At 42.3% G+C, this 21,464-nt stretch overlaps 2 protein-coding genes across 2 annotated transcripts; both read left to right on the forward strand.

Annotated features, from left to right (window-relative positions):
* The first annotated feature begins 107 nt into the window (after positions 1 to 107).
* On the forward strand, positions 108 to 13,621 carry myo1f (myosin IF). The gene is made up of 27 exons (XM_071517025.1): positions 108 to 231; positions 1,914 to 2,003; positions 2,424 to 2,518; positions 2,714 to 2,801; positions 3,057 to 3,146; positions 4,413 to 4,544; positions 5,047 to 5,181; positions 5,656 to 5,788; positions 6,339 to 6,535; positions 6,771 to 6,851; positions 6,971 to 7,057; positions 7,316 to 7,402; positions 7,760 to 7,927; positions 8,129 to 8,214; positions 8,335 to 8,416; positions 8,541 to 8,647; positions 8,831 to 8,929; positions 9,153 to 9,297; positions 9,406 to 9,520; positions 9,613 to 9,782; positions 10,151 to 10,296; positions 10,470 to 10,616; positions 10,709 to 10,857; positions 11,032 to 11,094; positions 11,369 to 11,578; positions 12,169 to 12,329; positions 12,489 to 13,621. The coding sequence occupies exons 1-27, from the start codon at positions 154 to 156 to the stop codon at positions 12,606 to 12,608; spliced, it is 3,261 nt and encodes a 1,086-aa protein (XP_071373126.1). The 5' UTR covers positions 108 to 153; the 3' UTR covers positions 12,609 to 13,621.
* A 2,110-nt stretch (positions 13,622 to 15,731) lies between these two features.
* Positions 15,732 to 20,541, forward strand: acer1 (alkaline ceramidase 1). The gene is made up of 8 exons (XM_071517026.1): positions 15,732 to 15,858; positions 17,423 to 17,535; positions 17,813 to 17,927; positions 18,144 to 18,282; positions 18,889 to 19,026; positions 19,130 to 19,267; positions 19,468 to 19,649; positions 20,325 to 20,541. Exons 1-7 carry the CDS (start codon positions 15,852 to 15,854, stop codon positions 19,643 to 19,645), a joined length of 828 nt encoding a protein of 275 aa, XP_071373127.1. The 5' UTR covers positions 15,732 to 15,851; the 3' UTR covers positions 19,646 to 19,649; positions 20,325 to 20,541.
* Positions 20,542 to 21,464: the final 923 nt, after the last annotated feature.

Here is a 21,464-nt window from a genome sequence, read left to right on the forward strand (position 1 = left end):
GTAATTGCAGCTTCTCAACCTGATCTTCACCTCTGTAGCTCTCTCAGCCTGATCCCTCTGCTCACTCCTCCACCTCCCTCCCTCCCTCCCTCCCTCCCACAGGCGAAGTACCACTGGCAGAGTCAGAATGTGAAGCAGAGCGGCGTGGACGACATGGTGCTGCTGTCCAAGATCAACGAGGACGCCATCGTGGAAAACCTCAAGAAGAGATACATGGACGACTACATCTTCGTATCCTACCGGCTGCGATCCAGATGATTGCTCTTGTGAACTCCAGTTATATATTGTGTGATGCGGTGTTTGAATTCAGCATCACGCCGCCTCTCTGTCCTGTTGAACGGCGCAGTTAGAGTTTCTCTTTCCTTTCAGAAACCCACAACAAAATGGTTTTGTTTGACTGGATTTTGTGATTTTATTTGTGAGTGCAGGAAGTCATCATGAGCGCTGAACAGGAAGTGTTTTTATCTGTCAACAGGCGCTGGCCTCCTTCCTAATCAGGGTGAACCAGTAAGTGCCAGTAAATCTTTGGCTGTGGCAGGTCATTTTTCATGTCTACCAGCCACTGTGGCAGGTAACCGGTCATCACTTTATGGCTGGTAAGATAACACAAGCGGCTGGTGAATGTTTGAATGTTTTGTTACCTTCAGTCCTTATCGCACAACTGAAAGTTAGAGATGAAAATGAGAAGAAAAGCTGTTGGTGTTCAATGGAAACCTTGATGTTCACTTATTCCATTCAAATCAAATTCATTCCCTTTCATAGACTGTGTGTTGCACTAAGTATACAACTCTAAACTCCCATTCTGTCCTATTTATACTAGTATACTGTCATACTCATACCCCCCCCCCCCCCACACACACACACACATACTGTATACACACCAGTGGTGGAAGAGGTATTCATATCTTTGACTTAAGTAAAAGTAGCAATACCACAGTGTAAAAATACTTTGTTGCAAGTAAATGTCCTGCATTTAAAATCTTACGTAAGTCAAATACAAAAGTATTAGCATCAAAATATACTTAAAGTAGCAAAAGTAAAAGTAGTCATTATGCAGAATGACCCATTTCAGAATCATATATAGCATGTTATTGGACTATAATTATTGATGCATTAATGTGTTCATCACTATAATGTTGCAGCTGGTAAAGGTGGAGCTAAATGTAATTACTTTATATACTGCTGGTTAGCTTCACCTACAGAAATATATCATAATTTATTAGTTGATTTATAATTTGTATTAATAATCAAAATCTGCAAAGTAACTAGTAACTAAAGCTGTCAAATAAATGTAGTGGAGTAAAAAGTGCAATATTTCCCTCTAAAATGTAATGGAGTAGAAGTATTAAGTAGCATGAAATGGAAATACTCAAGTAAAGTACAAGTACCTCTAAATTGTACAGTACCTGAGTAAATGCACTTAGTTACATTCCACCACTGACACACACAAACACACACACACGTTTCCAAGTAATAAGAAATTCCCAAAACACACAACCACGCACTCAAACAAACACACAAACATACGTATATGGGCATACACACAAGGAATTCACTCTTCCTCTTCTGCATTTTCCGTGTGACTCAACAGCACACTTCCGTCTTCTAAGAGCACAGCTGAACTTCAAACCCATATTTAGAGTGAGAAAAAAAGCTTACCAAAATCTGCACACAACTGGTGCACAGTCAAAAAAAAAAACCCAAAAAACAGTTGACATCATCTACCAACATCACATCTACGGTAAACACTGCAGTTAGCCAAGATGTTGTGTTCTCTCTTTCTTTTCATTTGTTGCATTTATTAAGTAGTAAGCACTAACTAGGGAAAATAACAAAACATAGAGACATATGGATATTTTAGAGATAATTCCCGAGCTTCTTGTTCAGTTCTCCTCCTTGACTGTGCTGTGCAGACCTACATCGGCCCTGTGCTGATATCAGTCAACCCATTCAAACAGATGCCCTACTTCACTGACAGGGAAATTGAACTCTACCAAGGGGCTGTGAGTAAAATTGTTCAGTATTTTAGGTAACACTTTACTTTACAGTGGCCTTATTCCAGTGTATTAAATTTTGTATTAACCTATAGAAAAGTATTGTAAGGACACAATATTACTGTGTAGGTATTTTATGAAAATCTCCTACATATGTATTACAGCAGTACAAAAACAATGTTTTAATGAAGCCATTGTAAAGGTCTCTTACACTGTGAGTGAGTGTAAGTACATTATTAATTAGGGAGATTGTCAAGTACCTACACAGTAGGTATAGTTTAATACGCAGGTTAGTACACTTTGTATCTGTGATAGTGGTGTATTCTGCTGTTCTATTCCATTGCATTTTATATTCCATTCACCTAAACTGATTGTCTCTCTCTCTCTCTCTCTCTCTCTCTCTCTCTCTCTCTCTCTCTCTCTCTCTAGGCCCAGTATGAGAACCCTCCCCACATCTACGCCCTGACTGATAATATGTACAGGAACATGATGATTGATTGCGAGAATCAGTGTGTTATCATTAGGTGACCACCGCTTTCCCTTTTTCAATATCTAATATGTTTTTTTAGCATCACATTGATGTCACAGTTTCACATGGATGGTGTGTGCGCGTGTGTTTTGTGTTGTATCATGTGATGCCATGTGCTAGTGTGTTGTGTAATACTGTATTGTTTTGTGTTGCACTGAGTTGTGTTATATTTTGTACGGTGCTCTGACAGCGGTGAGAGTGGAGCCGGGAAGACGGTGGCTGCTAAGTACATCATGGGTTACATCTCTAAAGTATCTGGGGGAGGATCGAAAGTACAGGTATCTGTAGTGGCTTAAGTTGCATGCAATGTTGGTAGTTATCTGATGGTCCAAAATGACTGAAACTCCATTAATCTACAGTCTGAAATAGCTATTTCTACTTTCTCTCTTACTCTGTGTGTGTGTGTGTGTGTGTGTGTGTGTGTGTGTGTGTGTGTGTGTGTGTGTGTGTGTGTATGTGTGTGTGTGTGTGTGTGTGTGTGTGTGCGTGTGTGTGTGCGTGTGTGCGTGTGTGCGTGCGTGCATGTGTCCCAGCATGTAAAAGACATCATCCTCCAGTCAAATCCTCTCCTGGAAGCTTTTGGTAATGCCAAGACCGTCCGCAATAACAACTCTAGTCGCTTTGTGAGTAAGAGCCCCATCACTCTTCAACCAGCATTCTCTTCTCTTGACACCCTTGTCTTATTTTTCTTTGCTCCTCTCTGTTATCTCCTTCCTGTCAGCAATTAGTCAAGAGGCTTAACTTTAAGTGGAGTTTGGAATCAGGTCAAGAGCAGGTTTGAAAAGTGGATATTAGCTGAGATAGGTTTACTTGCCACCAATAGGTGATATGTTAAAATTTACGTAATTTTCTCCATAAATTTACAGTCAACAAGTGAGATGCATCATCTACTTTGTAAAAACTAGACACCATCACCCCCTAGTTCCCCCCTGAAATTGACTCACTGTACTAGACTCTGATCTACTGGAGATCTGCAAGCTTTTATGATCACTCAACTTGAAGAGCTTTATATTTGATGGCACACAGTTGGCCTCCCTCCCTCAGCACAAACTCATCCAACAGAAATCCAAGAGAAAAAGTCAAATAGCTTTGGGTTTCTTACAGTATATACTGCCTTACTGTAATGTAAATGAGGGCTATATGAAGATATACAGAGCATTTGGAAAATACTCACCCTAAAGCGTAATAACCTTTGATCTATCTCTGATAGTGGGGTTACAGTATACCCAATTCTCCAAGTGCAGCATACTCATCTGCCATCAAATTAACACTTCTAATGTGATTCATTCACACCAGCGCAGTCAACTTTCCCCCCCTTTACATTTCCCATCACAGTGGTCCTAACACTTTAGAGCTGTAAACCACATTCATATGCAACTGTGCAGTTTTTGTCAGTAGAGTGCATGACATCGATATCTGATGTTTCCTGTTCATCTATTGTCTATCTTTGATGTAACCCCAGAGATCAGGTAGGGACCCTAGCTTAAGGGTGGCAACTGTGCAGTGATAGATTCAATCTAGTAACATGTGGATTACCTTTGAGTTCATACAGATGGAGCAAACATGGAAGTGACAGTTTTTATGTGAAAAATGATGCTGCATTGTTTCTGCCTTGCTTCACCTTGAAAGCACTTGTTAGGGAAATTCTCACTCTCTGATAGCTGACACTCATTTAAGAGACACAGGTTTTATGTTGTGATATTTCTATTGAATTGTATGTTATGTTTGAGAAAGAATAGGCTGTTGCAGTGTCTCAGGATAGATGCATGATGGGGGATTTCTACACTTCTACTTTGCAGTTGCCCAAGGACCAGATTAGATCGATTGATCAGCGGATGGCCTGCCTGTTGGTCACATCTGAGTTTGTATTGTGATTGTGTATCTATCAGGGTAAATACTTCGAGATCCAGTTTAGCAGAGGAGGACAGCCGGACGGAGGCAAAATCTCCAACTTCTTGCTAGAGAAGTCAAGGGTAGTGAGCCAGAATGAGAACGAGAGAAACTTCCACATCTACTATCAGGTGAGAGGCTGATCTGAGACCTGCACAGTGAAACAGCTATCACACACCACCTCAGCGATCAGATACAGGCTTGATCACATCAACCAAGTGTATCAACTGGCAGATATCACCTTAAATATCACAGAAACATGTGAAAAATATGCCTTATGCCTTCTTAAAAAAATTAATTAAATTAATAAATTAAATTAAATTAATAAATATTCCTGAATTCCTCCATTATTAGCTGTCCATTTTGATGATTTTATGATCCAAACTTAATTTGCCATTGATTATTATTTTTAGCTATATAACTCCTGGGTGCCATCTCTCCCTTATTTATAGGAAGTCTCCCTTATGTTGATGTTCATTGGGATAATTAGGATTATTTCTAGTTCATTCCATTATAGTGAAAGTGAACTATTCTCCATTTGGCTGGGGACCCGGGTCACCAGACCCACTTTGAGAATCACCGCCCTGGAGAATCATGCTCAGCTGCTTTTCTACCTGCACTGTTGTCTGTCAGCTGATAGAGGGCGCCACCGCGCAGCAGAAGGAGGGCCTGGGCATCATGACCCCAGATTACTACTACTACCTTAACCAGTCTGGCACCTACAAGGTGGACGGAACCAACGACAGCAAAGACTTCCAGGAGACCATGGTATGTTAGTGTTGGAGAAAATAAAGTAGGTTTCACACAGGAACCTACTTTACTGTACCTCACTGTGTTCCATGAAATAAAGGGAATGAACACACTGCCATAGCTTGTACACTGCAAACTAATATTAGTGGGTGTTTTGTTAACATGCAACAGGGACGATAATATCAACCACTGCTTTCCTAATTGTCCCTAAAATCTATGAGGGGAATTCAAACTCTTTTATCCCCCTTTTAAATTTCCACCTGAATATAAAGGCTCACTCTGAACCCCAGGGTTAGGGTTAGAGACCAAAAAGAGAATTTCTAACTTGGGGAATGAATAAAGTATAACAAACACAACCTCTAAAAAGGCAATAACAAACAGAACAAACAGATATTTCAAATGAAAGTCACAGATGCTTGTCGGTAGAACTGCCCTCAAACTGTTGCTGTGTATCGTGGCTTTCTCTCTCAGCCGTTGTGTTGTCGTCTCCAGGAAGCCATGCAGGTGATCGGGATCCCAGGAGACGTCCAGGCTCAGGTGCTGCAGATCGTAGGAGGCATCCTCCACCTGGGAAACATCACCTTCATAGAGGCAGGCAACTATGGGCAGGTGGAGAGCACCGACTGTGAGTGAGACACACATGCCTGCATACACACACACATGCACACGCACATACACACACTCTCACGTTAAATACAAATTTGCTAATTTTCTCCCATAGGGATGTGAGTAAATTAGAGCTGTGGGGAAACTCACCATGACAAAACCGGTCCCATGATAGATGCCATGCTAATTGATAGAATCTGAATACGTTCCTGTTTATCCTCTGCTTTACTGCTTGCCTACTAGATAATTGATGTTTACATCAGAGGTAGAAATTTTACCAGCCCACTAGCCCATGTCTAGCATTATTAAATTCTAGCTATTGCAGAATTTTCTTCACTACCCAAATTTGAACCAAGTCTAAAGGAAGTGAAATGGAGATGAACGTTTACAGCTGAATCTAGATCAATTTTCAAGCGATCTATACACTTTCAGTCTAGCTCCCAGACGTTAGAAGATGTATATCTGCACCGTACCTCATTTTCAGCCACATTTTGACTCATTTGACATTTCTGCTGTCGATCTGAAACTGAAACTGAATTGTGCCTTTGTTTGCTCTTGTGACACCCCAGTGCTCGCTTTCCCTGCCTATCTGCTGGGCATCGACCCCAACCGTCTGCAGGAAAAGCTGACCAGCCGGAAGATGGACTCAAAGTGGGCAGGGAAGTCTGAGTCCATCAACGTGACCCTGAACCAGGAGCAGGCCACCTACACGCGTGACGCCCTGGCCAAAGCCCTCTACGCACGACTCTTTGACTACCTGGTGGAGGTCTGCGCAACTCTGCTGTCACTAGAGATAGATGATCATTCTTATGCCTGTTTTTCCCTTGTCTGAATTACACTATGCCAACAGGTTTAGATGAAATGAAATGTGAAATGATATCCTCCTCTGTCTCTTTGTCAAACTATCCAACTGAAATACCTATACAACTGGAGATCAATCTGCTCTCTCTCTCTCTCTCTCTCTCTCTCTCTCTCTCTCTCTCTCTCTCTCTCTCCTCTAGGCCATAAATAAAGCCATCCAGAAACCACATGAAGATTACAGTATCGGAGTACTTGACATTTACGGCTTTGAGATATTCCAGGTTCGTCTTCTTACAACTCTAACGGTCACTTAATATTTATAGACAACCGCCATAGTAACAGATGTTCAATGCATGGCTTAATCCGACTTGGACTGACTGGCTTGTCTTCTCCCTGGCAGAGAAATGGCTTTGAGCAGTTCTGCATCAACTTTGTCAACGAGAAACTGCAGCAGATCTTTATTGAGCTGACTCTCAAGGCCGAGCAGGTAGCTACAGTCCATTTAAATTGCTGTCTTAACTTCTGACACTTCTCTCGATCTGAAGTCTTAATCCTCTCTGAATCCTCACTGCCAATCCAAGCAAGCAGAGCTCCTTTGGTTACAGGAGGTCATTGCATTATGTAGAATTAGCAGCAGAGTGTGCTGCTGTTCCATTCTCTCTGAGCAGGGCTGCAAATATCATCCAAACACACTTTCTTCAGTTTTCAGGCTCATTTCTTTCTGTCTCTCCTAATTTTCTCCCAGGAAGAGTATGTTCAGGAGGGCATCAAGTGGACGGCCATCGAGTACTTCAATAACAAGATTGTGTGTGACCTCATTGAAAATAAACTGGTGAGCTCAAAGTTGCATCATCTCAGTCAAGAAGCCGAAAAAACAGATAAGAGAAATCAGTAGTTGTGTCAGTGTGGTGCTTGGCCTTGATGACTCCTTCCATTCCTTGAAATTACATATTGTCCTGCAGAAATCTTTTATCTACATAGCATCAAACAATGCATTTTCAATAGGTTTTCATCATTTAATGTAACTCATTCTATATGTGGGGGATAGTGACAGGCGTGAGTTACAGATTTCTTACAAAATCAAATGACAAATTGGTGATACAAGTTGTTTTTATCTCCCACACTCAAATACGTAGCATCAGTTCCCAATATTACACTAAGATTCATCCATGCTGTCCTCTCCCTGCAGAACCCTCCTGGTATAATGAGCGTGCTGGATGACGTGTGTGCCACCATGCATGCCAAGGGAGAGGGTGCAGATGGCACCCTGCTGCAGAAGCTGCAGGCTGCTGTGGGAACGCATGAGCATTTCAACAGCTGGAACTCAGGCTTCGTCATACACCACTACGCTGGCAAGGTGGGAGCCATGGACTTGAAAAAATTAGTTCACACCAAGAGGAAGCTGTAGTGCTTGTTGGCATGAATGACGGCTGTAAAATCACTAACACTTGAATTTGAAGCTCTGTGGCAAATAACCTCACAAGGTTATTTTCTTTTCCTTCTTAATAATGATTGGTAAAAATTCATGCGACAGTTATAATGGTTGGTGTTGTCTCAGGTGTCATACGATATCAATGGCTTCTGTGAGAGAAACCGGGATGTGCTTTTCCCTGACCTCATTGAGCTCATGCAGAGCAGCGAACAGTGAGTGTCCCGTACCTAACTAACATTTCCACTTACAGTATGTGTAGTACAGTTAAAACCATGGGAAATGCAGTGAAAAGAGCTTTGACCAATTGCCAATTTGTCAATTCGTCTTTACAGTAACTTCATCCGCAGCTTGTTCCCTGAAAACCTCAACACAGATAAGAAAAGCAGGCCGACCACAGCCAGCTCCAAGATCAAGGTGAGAACTGAAACAAGTGCCTCATGGCGCTTTAATCAGTTTGTCTGACTCAATCTGTACAATACAGAAGAAAGAAAGAGGTTTTTCCTTGTAACAATGCTTGGACTGTACACTCTTCCCACAGAAACAAGCTAATGACCTAGTGAACACCTTGATGAAGTGCACTCCTCACTATATCCGCTGTATCAAGCCCAATGAGACCAAGAGACCCAAAGACTGGGAGGAGAGCAGGTTAGCATCCTCACACACACACACACACACACACACACACACACACACACACACACTCTTCCTCTTTCTTTCTCTGTTTCTGTCTCACACATACATATTCACACCCACATATTCATACTCACATGTTCACACCCACACAGTAAACACCACTGAACGAATGATGGCAATTCCAACTGTTTCCAGGGTTAAGCATCAGGTCGAATACCTCGGGCTGCGGGAAAACATTCGTGTACGAAGGGCCGGCTTTGCCTATCGCAGACCCTTCCCTAAGTTCCTGCAGAGGTGAGTAAAACGTGTGTGTGTGTGTGTGTGTGTGTGTAGTACGTGATTGTTGTGTGTGTACATGTGAATGCATCCATTTCTGTATGTTAGTGTGCGTGGTTTCCTCTAAGATCGTCCTGAGAGAGGAATGCAGCACTCTGTTCTGAACGCCTTTGTGCCTCCTGGTGTGTGTGTGTGTGTGTGTGTGTGTGTGTGTGTGTGTGTGTGTGTGTGTTGTGTCCAGGTATGCCATTCTGACCGCTGAGACATGGCCGTACTGGAGGGGTCCGGAGCAGCAGGGGGTCCTTCACCTCCTCAGGTCTGTCAACATGGACAACGACCAGTACCAGATGGGACGCACCAAGGTCTTCGTCAAGAACCCCGAATCGGTACAGAGCGGTTCATTTACTTGATGGATAGCAAACTGATGAAATCCTGTAAAAAAAACAATATGAGGTATCATTCAGAACTGAAAATAATGTCTGTGTGCTCCACAGCTGTTCCTGCTGGAGGAGATGAGGGAGAGGAAGTTTGACACTTTCGCCAGGACCATCCAGAAGGCCTGGAGGAAATACATCGCCAGGAGGAAGTATGAGCAGATGAGAGAGGAGGGTGAGTTGTTGCCCCTATTCTTCCCTAATCACATTATTCGAGTCACATCTATTTCATGATTCATAATGTGTGTCCATCCTTGCCACGTTCAGCCTCAGACATCCTGTACAACTCCAAGGAGCGGAGGACGAACAGCATCAACCGGAACTTCGTTGGAGACTACCTCGGTCTGGAGCAGCGGCCCGAGCTGCGGCAGTTCCTGGCCAAGAGGGAGCGGGTCGACTTTGCTGACTCCGTCAACAAGTTTGACCGCAGATTCAAGGTGAGGTTCACCTCCTGTTTGATTTGAATGGAAAAAAGATTACTGTAACTCCCATCAAGTAAAGAGAAATATGCGTCCCTAAAAAACACTGTTATTGTCCTTCAAAGGAATGAAGAAAAAGGTTCTGTTAAGTTGCTTCATGTAATTTGAGACAAGGGGAAGTTGGCTTGGTTGTACACTGTGTGACAATGTGAGACCGCAGATTTATCATGCATCTGTACCCATTAAAACAGACTTATAGATTAGACTGTTCTTTGTGGACTTGACATATCCACCCACCCATCCTTCTTCTCCGAAGCCACCCCCTCTTCTTCTCCTTTTCTTGCATTAGTCACCCCTCTCACTTCCTTCTTTTTTCTCACATCCAGTCCATTAAGAGAGACCTGATCTTGACCGCCAAGTGTATCTATCTGATTGGCCGAGAGAAGGTGAAGAAGGGACCTGAGAAAGGACAGATAAAAGAGGTGCTGAAACGGAAGCTGGAGTTTGGAAACATCAGTGGCGTCTCTCTCAGGTAGGGTAGTGGTAATGGCAGCATTTGTGGTTGATGATTTGGTCAAAAATACAAGAACTTGTACACTGCTATGTCAGTGTATGTCAGTACAGCCTATCTACAGAAAGACGGATAGAGAGACACCTTTTATTAAAATCCTGCCTAAATCCTTAATCCTCTGCCTTTGTCTTCAGTACAAGAATGGATGATTTCTTCATCCTGCATGAGGCCCAGTACGACAGTCTGCTGGAGTCCAACTTCAAGACAGAGTTCCTCAGCCTGCTGTGTAAACGTTATGAGGAGGTGACCAGGAGAAAACTGACGCTCTCCTTCAACGACAGGTAGGGGAACACATAGGACCTGTACGTACACATGCATAGAAACTCACAGAAACACATATCACACATAATCTGTCTGTCTTCTCCCCGCCCAGACTGGAGTTCAGAGTGAAGAAGGAGGGCTGGGGTGGAGGAGGCTCCAGGCTGGTGGTTTTCCAGAGGGGACAAGGCAACCTGGCCCAGGTCAAACCTGCAGGGAAGACCCTCTCCATCACAATAGGAGACGGTCTGCCCAAGACCTCTAGTAAGTTAATAAAATCATCTCACAAGAATTGAGCAGTTCCTCTTTGCAGCAGAAATGCAACGTATAAAAACTAAGACACCTATGATGCCTAATTCTTGGTTTCATTCTCTGCCAGCTGTTACCCTAGATAGACTGTATCAAGATGTTATAGTAACTGAATATATATTTCATCAGAGCCAACCAGGAAGACTGCTCCACAGTCTCGTGGTGGAGGGAGAAATCACCCAGTCAGCAGAGGTAAAGTCATTATTCAGCCTAAACTCCTTCAATTTCAATGTTATGTTAATTGTTATTGCAGCATCATGGCACTAGACTTGATAAAAACCATTCCAAACACATTATATAATTTTAAAAATGGATTTGGAACCTTAATACAAATTTTCTCAATTTCTGAAAAGTATTTTTTGAGGTGCAAGATTCCCATCTAACAGCAGCTGTACTGAAGTCTGGAGGTTGTTTGAGTATTGAAAGGTTTTTGTCCTCACCATTATTCCACTTGCTCTCTCCTCAGGTCACCAGAACGGAGCAGCCCAGTTTCCCAGAGGCCGAGCCCCTCAGAACCCATCAGACATCACATATTCGTCCCCCAGAAACAGGGCCGGCCACCCAGTGCAGCACTGCCCAAACTGGGCTCCCAGAAGACCCGCAGAGCCCCGGCACCCACCCAGCACCAGCAAGGGAACCTGGACTTCCTCAACGTGCCTGACCAGGGCATGTCAGGGTGAGGGAGATCACCTGCTGAAAAAATATACAGAAGGAAGGAAGGAAGGAAGGAAGGAAGAAAGGAAGGGAGGAAGGAAGGAAAGAAGGGAGAAAGGAAGGAAGGAAGGAAGGAAGGGAGGAAGAAAGGAAAGAAGGGAGGGAGGAAGGGAGGGAGGGAGGAGCATGTGAGGGTGGAGCAGATCACTCACTAAAAAGACAATACAAGAATGAATGAATGAGTCATCAAGGCAAGTCAAGGCACATCACTCACCAAGATATAATGCATGAATGAATGAACAAATGAATGAATGAATGAATGAATGATCAGAGCATTTTAGGGCATTTTCACCTTTTTAATCTAATAGGCTTTCACAGTAAATCCAGACAAGTTTTCATTATTCACGTGATCTACATCTACTGTACCTACTGTGTAAAAGCAAATCAGGAACACAAAGTGCATTAAAAGGTCTTGTAAACAAGAGTATACAAAAATAAAAATAAATTATACTTTATAGACCGATCTGTCTTTGATCAAACGCTCCAAGTCCCCTTCTTCTGGAGCTGCTCTCATCCCTTTCTCATTTCCCTCTGTTTCCCTCTTTCTCTCAGGATGCAGAGGAAGAGGAGCATCGGTCAGCGGCCTCCCCCTGCTCCTAAACCCCAGCCCCGCCCCCAGGGGCCCCGCTGCCGGGCCATATATCAGTACACTGGCCAGGACACCGACGAGATCAGCTTCGACGTCAACGATGTCATCGACCTGGTCAAACAAGGTATGTGGAGACTGCAAGGGCGGCTCAGCCGTCTAAATAAACGATCAAGAGACTCAAAAGCAAACAGAGATTTGAATTGTATCGTTTACACCTCTAAGTACACTGTGAAGTAGGCCGACACTGTTTAACGCTATTTCTCCCTGCTGCTCTTCCCTGTAGATCCATCTGGCTGGTGGACAGGCAGGTTTCGAGGAAAGGAGGGTCTCTTCCCTGGAAACTACGTGGAGAAGATTTGACCAGGACTTCTTCTGTTCACCTGAGAGACTGAATGAGAGATAAGATATGGGAGAGAGAAGTAGGAAGTGTATAGAATAGATCAATGTTCTCAATTCACTGGCGCAGGGTCAGTTATGAACTAATCTCATCGAGCAGATGTCTGTCGGTGTGTGTGTGGTTTGTTGAAAACGACACATACAGCACGCTAAAGAAACTGCCTGTGAATGGTACATGGTTGCAAGGTAGATCTTCAGCGACAGACATTGTGGAAAGGGCTGTTTAGGGCGAATGTTACTGACATTTGAGTCACATATAACTTGTTCAGCAACATACTGTACGAGCACAGTAGAGGACACATTGTTGTGTCGGTCACGATGAGAGTTAAAGCAGAGATCCACTGCAGAATGCCGCTCAGGTTTCATCTCTATTGTTCTCTCAGTCCATCCTGTTCTGTTCGACCTAGCAACAAGATCTTTGACCCCCCCACACCCCCAAAACACCTTTCTTTAAAAACTGGCTCACTGAACTCGACTTCATTCTACAGTTACAGCCTGAACAGCAAAGTGACCTTCAATTACTGCAATGCTTTCTGGCATTTACAATATGTTGAATATGTTGAATATGTTGAATATGTTGAATATGCGATAAGTTCAAAGTGTTAAGAATGACTTGACTGTTATGCATGCACCTTGCCGAGCTTCACATGGCATCACAGCCATGAACAAATACAGTGACAACAAACTTATGTTTTCAATTTAAAAAAAAAAAAAAAAAATTAGATTTTCTATTCATGGGTAATTTTCATCCTGCCAAATGGAGGCCCATTTTTATATTTTTACCTCAAAGAATTTTACACTGGTGTAGATTGTGACACCAGTAATTTATAAAAGGTTTACACAAGAAACTACCAGAGGGGACTGAATTGTTTTAATAATGTTAAATTGTGCATTATTGCATTTATTTTTTAATCTTTGGTTGATTTTGTAAAATAATGTGATTTCCTCACAATCAACCAATCAAAATTGTATGCTTTTGTATATGAATAAGAAGAGAAATAAAGTTTTTTATCATTCTGAGTTGACATGAAAAATAGTTTTGTTGTTTTTGAGCTTTGATAAATAGCTAAAGTTGAGGAACAACCAATTGCAAATGCATCTCTGCTCTACTTACAAAGTAGCTTCATTAATGAGACCTGGTGTGAATACAGATGGGCTATTTCTTCCAAAAGAGAGGGAAAACTAAATTTCATTTGATAGGTAGTATTTGTTTTTTTACAGCCAGTTGATGCAAAAAAAAGTGACAAGCAAATAAACAAGAGGCATATTGCTGCAGGCATCATACAGGGATGGTGGTTAACAGCAGAGTAAGATGCACATAGTGTGTTGCAGTCTCAACAGCCAAGGCCTCATTTGAAGACCTTGCCTGCAGTAATTGGATTGACCATAGTCTCCTGGTTGGCGCACCACACCTGGTCTTCTCTGCTCATTTAGGCCCCTGAGAGCTGATTTGTTTCCATCTCTGCCCCGGGGCAGAGCTCCACATCGCAGTGCATTAAATATAAATGTTTGTGTGTGTGTGTTGGAATCAGGGAAAGAAGATGAGGAGAAACTACACAGACTATCACCACATGTAAATATAACCAAGACTACTTTTTATGAAATGGCAGTTAAATTGGCAAACTGTGAATAAGAGTGCTGTTTAATGATACAAAATAAAATGAATGTTGTGCTGATCCCATAATACCAGGCCGTATTTTACTTCTCTACAAAGTCCTGGATGTCAGCTTGTTCCTAGAAAGAGTTGAGCATTGCATCTGTCTGTCAGCTGGAATGAGGCCATGGTCTCTCTTGTCTCCTGGCATGCAGGCTTCATTCTTCCTCTGGAGCAATGGGTGGCAATGAAGCAATTCAACAAGGGACAGGACTGCCTGCCTGCCTGTCTGCCTGCCTTCTGTGCTGGTGTTGATGCTAACTAGGTATACAGACAGGTTCATTACAATCAGTGATCTCAGGAGAATGAGAATAAGAAAAACAGGTTCTGAGATTGGAAACCTGTCAATAAGTTTCAGGTAGGCCTACAAGGAGAGGTCACACGTTTTTCCAGTTTCAGTCTTCTAAGTGTAAACTAAAAAATACTCACTACTGAATAGACCACAGACACACTGTAAGTCCCAGGAGTATTCTAGGAATATAATGGTAATAGTGATGAAAAAAGCAACCTGAAAGTACTATAACGTCATTAAAAACTCAAGTCTCTCTAGGAATATTATATTATAGGAATATTATAAGAATATTACAGTGATTTTGTTTGGGAAATTTACAAAGCATTGCATTGTTACAAATGCTATCAGTCAGAGGCAATTTTACTGTGTCAGGGCTTCTGGTCAAACCTTTCAAAATAAAACCCTTATTGATGAATAATACAAACAACCAAAGTGAAAATCAAGAAGATAATTCAGGGAATATCCTGTACTGTAATATGATATAATATAATCCTCTTTAGTATCGATTGTACACTATAGCTTCGATTTACATTTTTATCTAGTATTTTGGTGCGATTTTTGTTGCAATGCACACTCATTCTTGTTTCCCCCCTAGCCCACCGCCCAGTGACAAAGTTTATGCTTTTATTTTGAAGGCGAAATCGCTCATTCTGGCTCTCTCTGGCTGGCTTGACGCAGCGGAGGCAGATGGGCCGATGCAAATCTTGGTGGATCTCTCTTTGAGTGAAGACCTGGGATTACACAGAGAAATACAGCCTACCGACAGTTTCTGGAGGTGTTATCCTGTCCGTTCATTAGCCTTCGTCTGTGACAAAATCAAAATCGTGTTTGCTATTTAGACTAATGGTGCGTATCCACCCTAACGTGAAATGACTGTACTATTCCTATAGAGGCATATGGTGGGTCTGTGGTACTCAGTAGCGAGTTTGTAGTCACCTTATAGTACTTTATGGTACTTTTATCCTTTGTGGTATCGCCATAACATTCCTATAATATTTCTATAGTTTTGGCGCTGATAGCCTATTTGTATAACATCCTTCTAATATCTATTATAGGATTACTGGAGTTCTGTCCCTCGAGGGCAATAACACTCAATGGGGATAAATCAATCCAGTCAAGCATTGACAGATTTAATGACCGATGGCCCCAGAGATGTGAAATCGTTCAGGTTTAGTGATGTCAGAGAGTCAGGCTGGACCAGTGCAACAGGATCGGGAGTGTTTCTCTGCTCCTCCTCTTTAAATCCACCTGTTGTGCTACCTGCAGATCAACACTGAAGGACTGGTGGCTGGGACAGCGGCAGCATGGGAGGTAAGACACCCCCCAACCATCTCATATACTTTGATAGACCTATTATTTAACACTCTGTACTTAAAGCAGCCATTAGGGTTTTCTGTAGAGAAATGTCTAATGCTCTTAGTGCGTCTCCGATTGGAAGAAGTGTGAAGTTGCATACATCCCTAACGAGAAATTACTGTAACATTCCTATAGTATTCCTATAGAGAATTCGAGTGGTACTTTTTCTCCAATGGTCATATCACTATAATAATCCTCTAATATTCCTGTAGGGATGCATGGTTGATCTGTGGTATAGTGAATAGTGAATTTATATGGACCTTGTCGTACTTTATGGCATTGTCACTATTCCTATAATAGAATTCCTATAAGGACTAAGGGTCATTTTGCTGTGACATTTTGTTATTGTATTACTGTAACATTCTACATTCTGTTATAGTATTACTGTAACATTCTACATTCTATATTCTATTATAGTATTACTGTAACATTCTACATTCTATATTCTGTTATAGTATTACTGTAACATTCTACATTCTGTTATTGTATTACTGTAACATTCTACATTCTATACAGTATTACTGTAACATTCTACATTCTGTTATAGTATTACTGTAACATTCTACATTCTATATTCTGTTATAGTATTACTGTAACATTCTACATTTCGTTACAGTATTACTGTAACATTCTACATTCTGTTATAGCATTACTGTAACATTCTACATTAGTAACATTCTACATTCTGTTTTAGTGATAGCCTACTGTAACATTCTACATACAGTATACAGTAGTGTCTGAGGTGCCTGTAGCCTAGTCTACTATTACACCACTAACTACACTATTTATGTGGAAAATGCAGTATTGTGAGTTTTTCTGCCTGGAGACTATATGCAGTGTGTAAATATCCTGTAGCAAGCCATCAGGGTTGTAAAACCATTAGCCAGCATATCATTGGGTGAAAAGACACTTATCAAGCTCACATCTCATTCTTTTATTTAGTTATTATTTTGGGTTTAGAAATACGTATCTCAGCTATTCTTAAGACCGTTTTATTTTATGTTGACTATAAGCTTAATCACAGCAATTATCTGAAACTATTGCTGTTTATTTGTCCCCATTCACAGTTGGCATTAACATCCCAATACATTTAAATTACTATAAATGTTTTGACAAAGGGCACCAAGCCACATTTGAATACAAGTGTAGGGACTGGAAACTGATTTCCATAAACCAACTATACAAACAAAGTTCTTGTCCTCCTGGATAGTTGCTCATCTCTTCTGTTGGGAGGGGAACTGACTCCTCGACATTTCACTGAAAGTCTATCTGTAAATCTATGAAGTTAGTGTGTGTGTGTGTGTGTGTGTGTGTGTGTGTGTGTGTGCGCACGCATGTGTAGTTTCTAGGAAAAAATTACAAAATCCACACACCTAATCACCTGTGTAGTTAGTGATTTGTTGTGGAAATTCATCTCTCTCTCTCTCTCTCTCTCTCTCTCTCTCTGTCCCCCTCTCTCTCTCTCTCTCTCTCTCTCTCTCTCTCCCTCTCTCTCTCTCCCTCTCTCTCTCTCCCTCAGGTTTCTACTCCAGTGAAAGGATGGCAGGGGTTTTCTCCTATGAGAGTTCAGAGGTGGACTGGTGTGAAGACAACTACAAGCACTCTGAACATGTAGTGGAGTACTTTAACACAGTAAGCTCGTTTCTGTACTGTAGATCCACACTGCAGCGTTGATGTCAAAATGCAACCACATTATTCATATTCATATTATTTATAATCATATTATTGAAAAATAACAACACATAAAACATGCCATATAGCTGCAAATAAGTCATTTTACCTTGTGAATGATGAGAAAACTTCTACATAATATTTATAATCTCACAGGACAAACAGTGGGCAATTGATTGATTGATTGTTTGATTGATTGATTGATTGACTGATTCACCGATTGATATTTTCCCTGTAGATGAGCAGCTTGATTTTCTTCGTCATATCTCCCATCATGCTCTACCTGCTGCACCCCTATGCCAGAGAGCGGAATCTGGCAATCCATCTGGTCTGGATCATGATGATATTTGTAGGTCAGTCTTTTTCTTTCTTTCTTTCTTTCTTTTTTTCTTTCTTTCTTTCTTTTTTTCTTTCTTTCTCTGTATGTTCCATGTCAGTCTCTTTCGGTCTCTCACTCTCCCCCTCTGTCCTATTTCTACTGTCTTTATATATTTTTGCTCCTGCAATATTATCAAAGGTTGTATAGTTTCACCTGAGAAAGAAAATGTATATGTTTTCCCTCTTTGCAGGGCTGTTCTCCGCCTACTTCCACATGACTCTTAGCTTCGTGGGCCAGATGCTGGATGAGCTGTCAATCCTGTGGGTACTGGCGGTGGGATATGCCCTCTGGTTCCCCCGCAAGCTCTTCCCTTCCTTTATCAAGGACAGGTAAGATCACCTTGTAGCAATCCACCAAGCTAAAGAGTGAGGGAGAGTGTGTTTATGTCTATATCTCCATGCATTGGAACCCTACTCTAAGGTCATCTCTTATGTCTTTACACGTCCAAAGACACACACCTGAAAATACATGTACATACACACACTGACACACACACAGCCCAATAATCCTTTAATAAGACAAAAAACAATGACAGGCTTTTTCCATGGCACGCCACTCTGAAACCTAAGCCACGCAGGAGTCGGCCTGACAGCCACGGCTGCAGTTATTCTCACAAAGACACAATATGGTGCCACTGTCTTCACCCACAGGTGACACAGAGGGGCTCCTTGCTGTAGTGAGAGAATGGAACTCCACCGAACCCTGTGTAAATATTTAACCACTGGGTGGGGAAAAGATTAATGAAATTTTGATGAGCATGTGAGAGGAATCCCACCGCCTAAAGACTGAAGTCCAGGCTCAATAACCTGACATTGATTTTTCATTTTTTTCAATTGAGATTTTTCAAATTAGGAGCTTTATTGAAGTTCAGTGCGTCCTCCTAACCTTTTATCCCACGTTGTCCGTCCCTCTTTCGCTGTCTGTTTTAACCACAGGCCTACGTTCTCAAGGCTAGTCCTGATGGTGACCGTCATCACCACAGTGTCGTCGTTTGTCAAGCCTACTGCCAATGCCTACGCTCTCAACTGCTTCGGCCTCCACATGCTTTACACTCTGATTGTCGAGATGAAATGGTATGGAGAACTCTGGCATCATCTAAACTATTTCTGATATCTGTATCTGTCAGTTCAGTGGTTGTTATATGTATAATAACCTCTCTCTCTCTCTCTCTCACAGCTGTACTGACCAGAAGGCTCTGCGACTGGCCAAGCTGTCGGTAGGTCTGTGGGTGCTGGCCATCTCCTGCTGGATTAGTGACCGCTTTGGCTGCAGTTTCTGGCAGAGGCTCAACTTCTGCTACCTGCACGGTATCTGGTAAGTCTAGGCTTGGATCGGTTTACTTCACCTCACTTTTCCTTTCCTTTCCTTGACCTTTTCCTTTCCTTTCCTTTCCTTAACCTTTTCCTTTCCTTTCCTTTCCTTTCATTTCCTTTCCTTTCCTTTCCTTTCCTTTCCTTCCCCTCCCTTTCCTTTCATGAACATGTGTATTTATGTCCATTTTATCCATCCTCCAGGCACATTCTGATTGTGATAGCTGTGGCCTATGGCAGTACCCTGATAGCTTACCTGGATGCCAACTATGAGATCCCTTACTCGCTGCCTGGACTACAGTACTGGCCATGTGACAAATGGGCAGTTGGATTGCCTCACATTGTCCTGGAAGGCACTACCAAGACACGGAAACGCTGCTAAAGAAGTAAACGTGACGTTTAACTTTGGTAGAACATTTCTATTAGTTAGTGCATTCAGCTATGTAGGAGTTCATGAATGGTCAACCACCAAAATTATCTCCTCTGGGGACCCATAACCAGCACCGGCTTCTTATATTAAATTGGAAAACATCATCTTAGAATAATACTTCTGACAAACTAACAAATGAGGAAGTTAGACCCAGATAATGTTGATTCATTCTCAGCCCTGGATCTCACTTTTCAAGACGTAATTTTGTCTGTTTTTTAGTTTTTGCTATTGAGAGCTGGGGGAAATCCTGAATGCCAGTGGTGACAGTGGATCCCTAGGGCAGCTAATGTTTGAGTTGACTGCTCCTGAACTTCTGTGGAGGTGTGAGGAGTGAAAAGTGAAAATGTTCTACCGAAGTGACATGTCCTGTTAAAGAAGACACTGGAATCACTTCAGGGGGTTTGGTGTTAAGTTTAACACATAGACTTAGAAGTACCGAGCTGCTGCAGTTGTCAAGGTGCTGACTCTGTCAAACATGAAAAAGTGAATGAAATTGTTTTATACAGTGTGTGTAGACACCCTTAATGACTGTGACAATGAAAGAAATAGTGTGTTTTGAAGAGTATGCGTGTGTCTGAGAGTGGAAGTGTGTGTGTTTATGGCATTTTCCATCCATCCATCCATTTTCTAGCCACACTCCGGGTCAGGGTTGTGGTGGCAACAGGGCGAGCAGAGCAGCCCAGACATCCTTTTCCTCCAGGACAGCTGGGAGATGTAGTCCCTGGTCCTGGGTCTACCCAGAGGTCTCCCCCCAGTCATGCCCAGAACTCCTCCAAAGCAAGGTGCCTTGGTGGCATCCTTACTAGGTGCCCAAACCACCTCAACTGGCACCTCTCAAGCAGCTTGATACCGAGGTCTTCCTAGATTGCTGAGCTCCTCACCCTGTTACGCAGAGTGAGGCCAGCCATCCTGTGGAAGGACCTCATCTGAGCCGCTTGTATCTGCAATCTCATTCTTTTGGTCACTACCCAAAGCTTTTGACCATAGGTGAGGGTCGGCTCTCTCTTCATCATCATGGTCTGATACAACACCTGCATTATTGCAGCCGATGCACCTAACCGGTGGTCAATATCTCGACCTTTCTTACCCTCACTCATGAATACGACCCCAAGATACCTGACCTCGTCCACTTGGGGCAGCTGCTCCTCCCTCACCTGGATGGGACATGACACCTTTTTCTGGGAGAGAACCATGGCCTCAGACTGAGAGGTGCTGATCTTCATCCTGACCGCGTCACACTCAACAGAAAACCACTCCAGTGCACATTGGAGATCACAGCCCGATGTAGCCAAGACGACATCATCTGCAAACAGCAGAGATGCCACCCTAATGTCACCAAACTGGACACTCTCCAGACCTGCGCTTTTTTTTGCCCACCTGGCATTTTGTACAAATCAATTATTTGCTGCTCTTTAATGTCAACATATGAATGCACATCTGATTCTGTACAAAGCAGAATATATTTATCTGTGTTTTCATATGATGAAATTATTGTTTTCTTAAAAGATGATACGCACTGACATTCTTCAGTGCAGCAGCTTTTTGAGTGAAGAACTACATTGTTCATATAGTTACATTTGTTTACATTGAGTTATTTATTAATATACCTCAAACATGTGGAACTGAGTTTAGTGTACATGCTGTTTCACAGTCATATACCTTCTCATCAGGGCCAGTATACCAGTGGGATGTGTGAACTGAAGCCTGGAAACAAACCTTTATCTAACTCTGGATTAATCCCAACAAAGCAAGTTACATACCTGAGTGTAGT

This window comes from Centroberyx affinis, unplaced genomic scaffold (genome assembly GCF_046629955.1).
Source record: "Centroberyx affinis isolate AG114_WGS23_722 - 3 ecotype Tasmania unplaced genomic scaffold, CSIRO-AGI_Caff_v1 ptg000449l_1, whole genome shotgun sequence".
NCBI lineage: Eukaryota > Metazoa > Chordata > Actinopteri > Beryciformes > Berycidae > Centroberyx > Centroberyx affinis.

Coding starts and splice junctions, on each gene's coding strand:
- myo1f (XM_071517025.1), top strand. CDS start 154: ATGGTGCTGCTGTCCAAGATCAACGAGGACGCCATCGTGGAAAACCTC. Junction 7,928..8,128: donor TACACCACTACGCTGGCAAG/GTGGGAGCCATG, acceptor GTGTTGTCTCAG/GTGTCATACGATATCAATGG. Junction 8,648..8,830: donor AAAGACTGGGAGGAGAGCAG/GTTAGCATCCTC, acceptor AACTGTTTCCAG/GGTTAAGCATCAGGTCGAAT.
- acer1 (XM_071517026.1), top strand. Junction 17,928..18,143: donor GATCATGATGATATTTGTAG/GTCAGTCTTTTT, acceptor CCCTCTTTGCAG/GGCTGTTCTCCGCCTACTTC. Junction 19,027..19,129: donor CTGATTGTCGAGATGAAATG/GTATGGAGAACT, acceptor TCTCTCTCACAG/CTGTACTGACCAGAAGGCTC.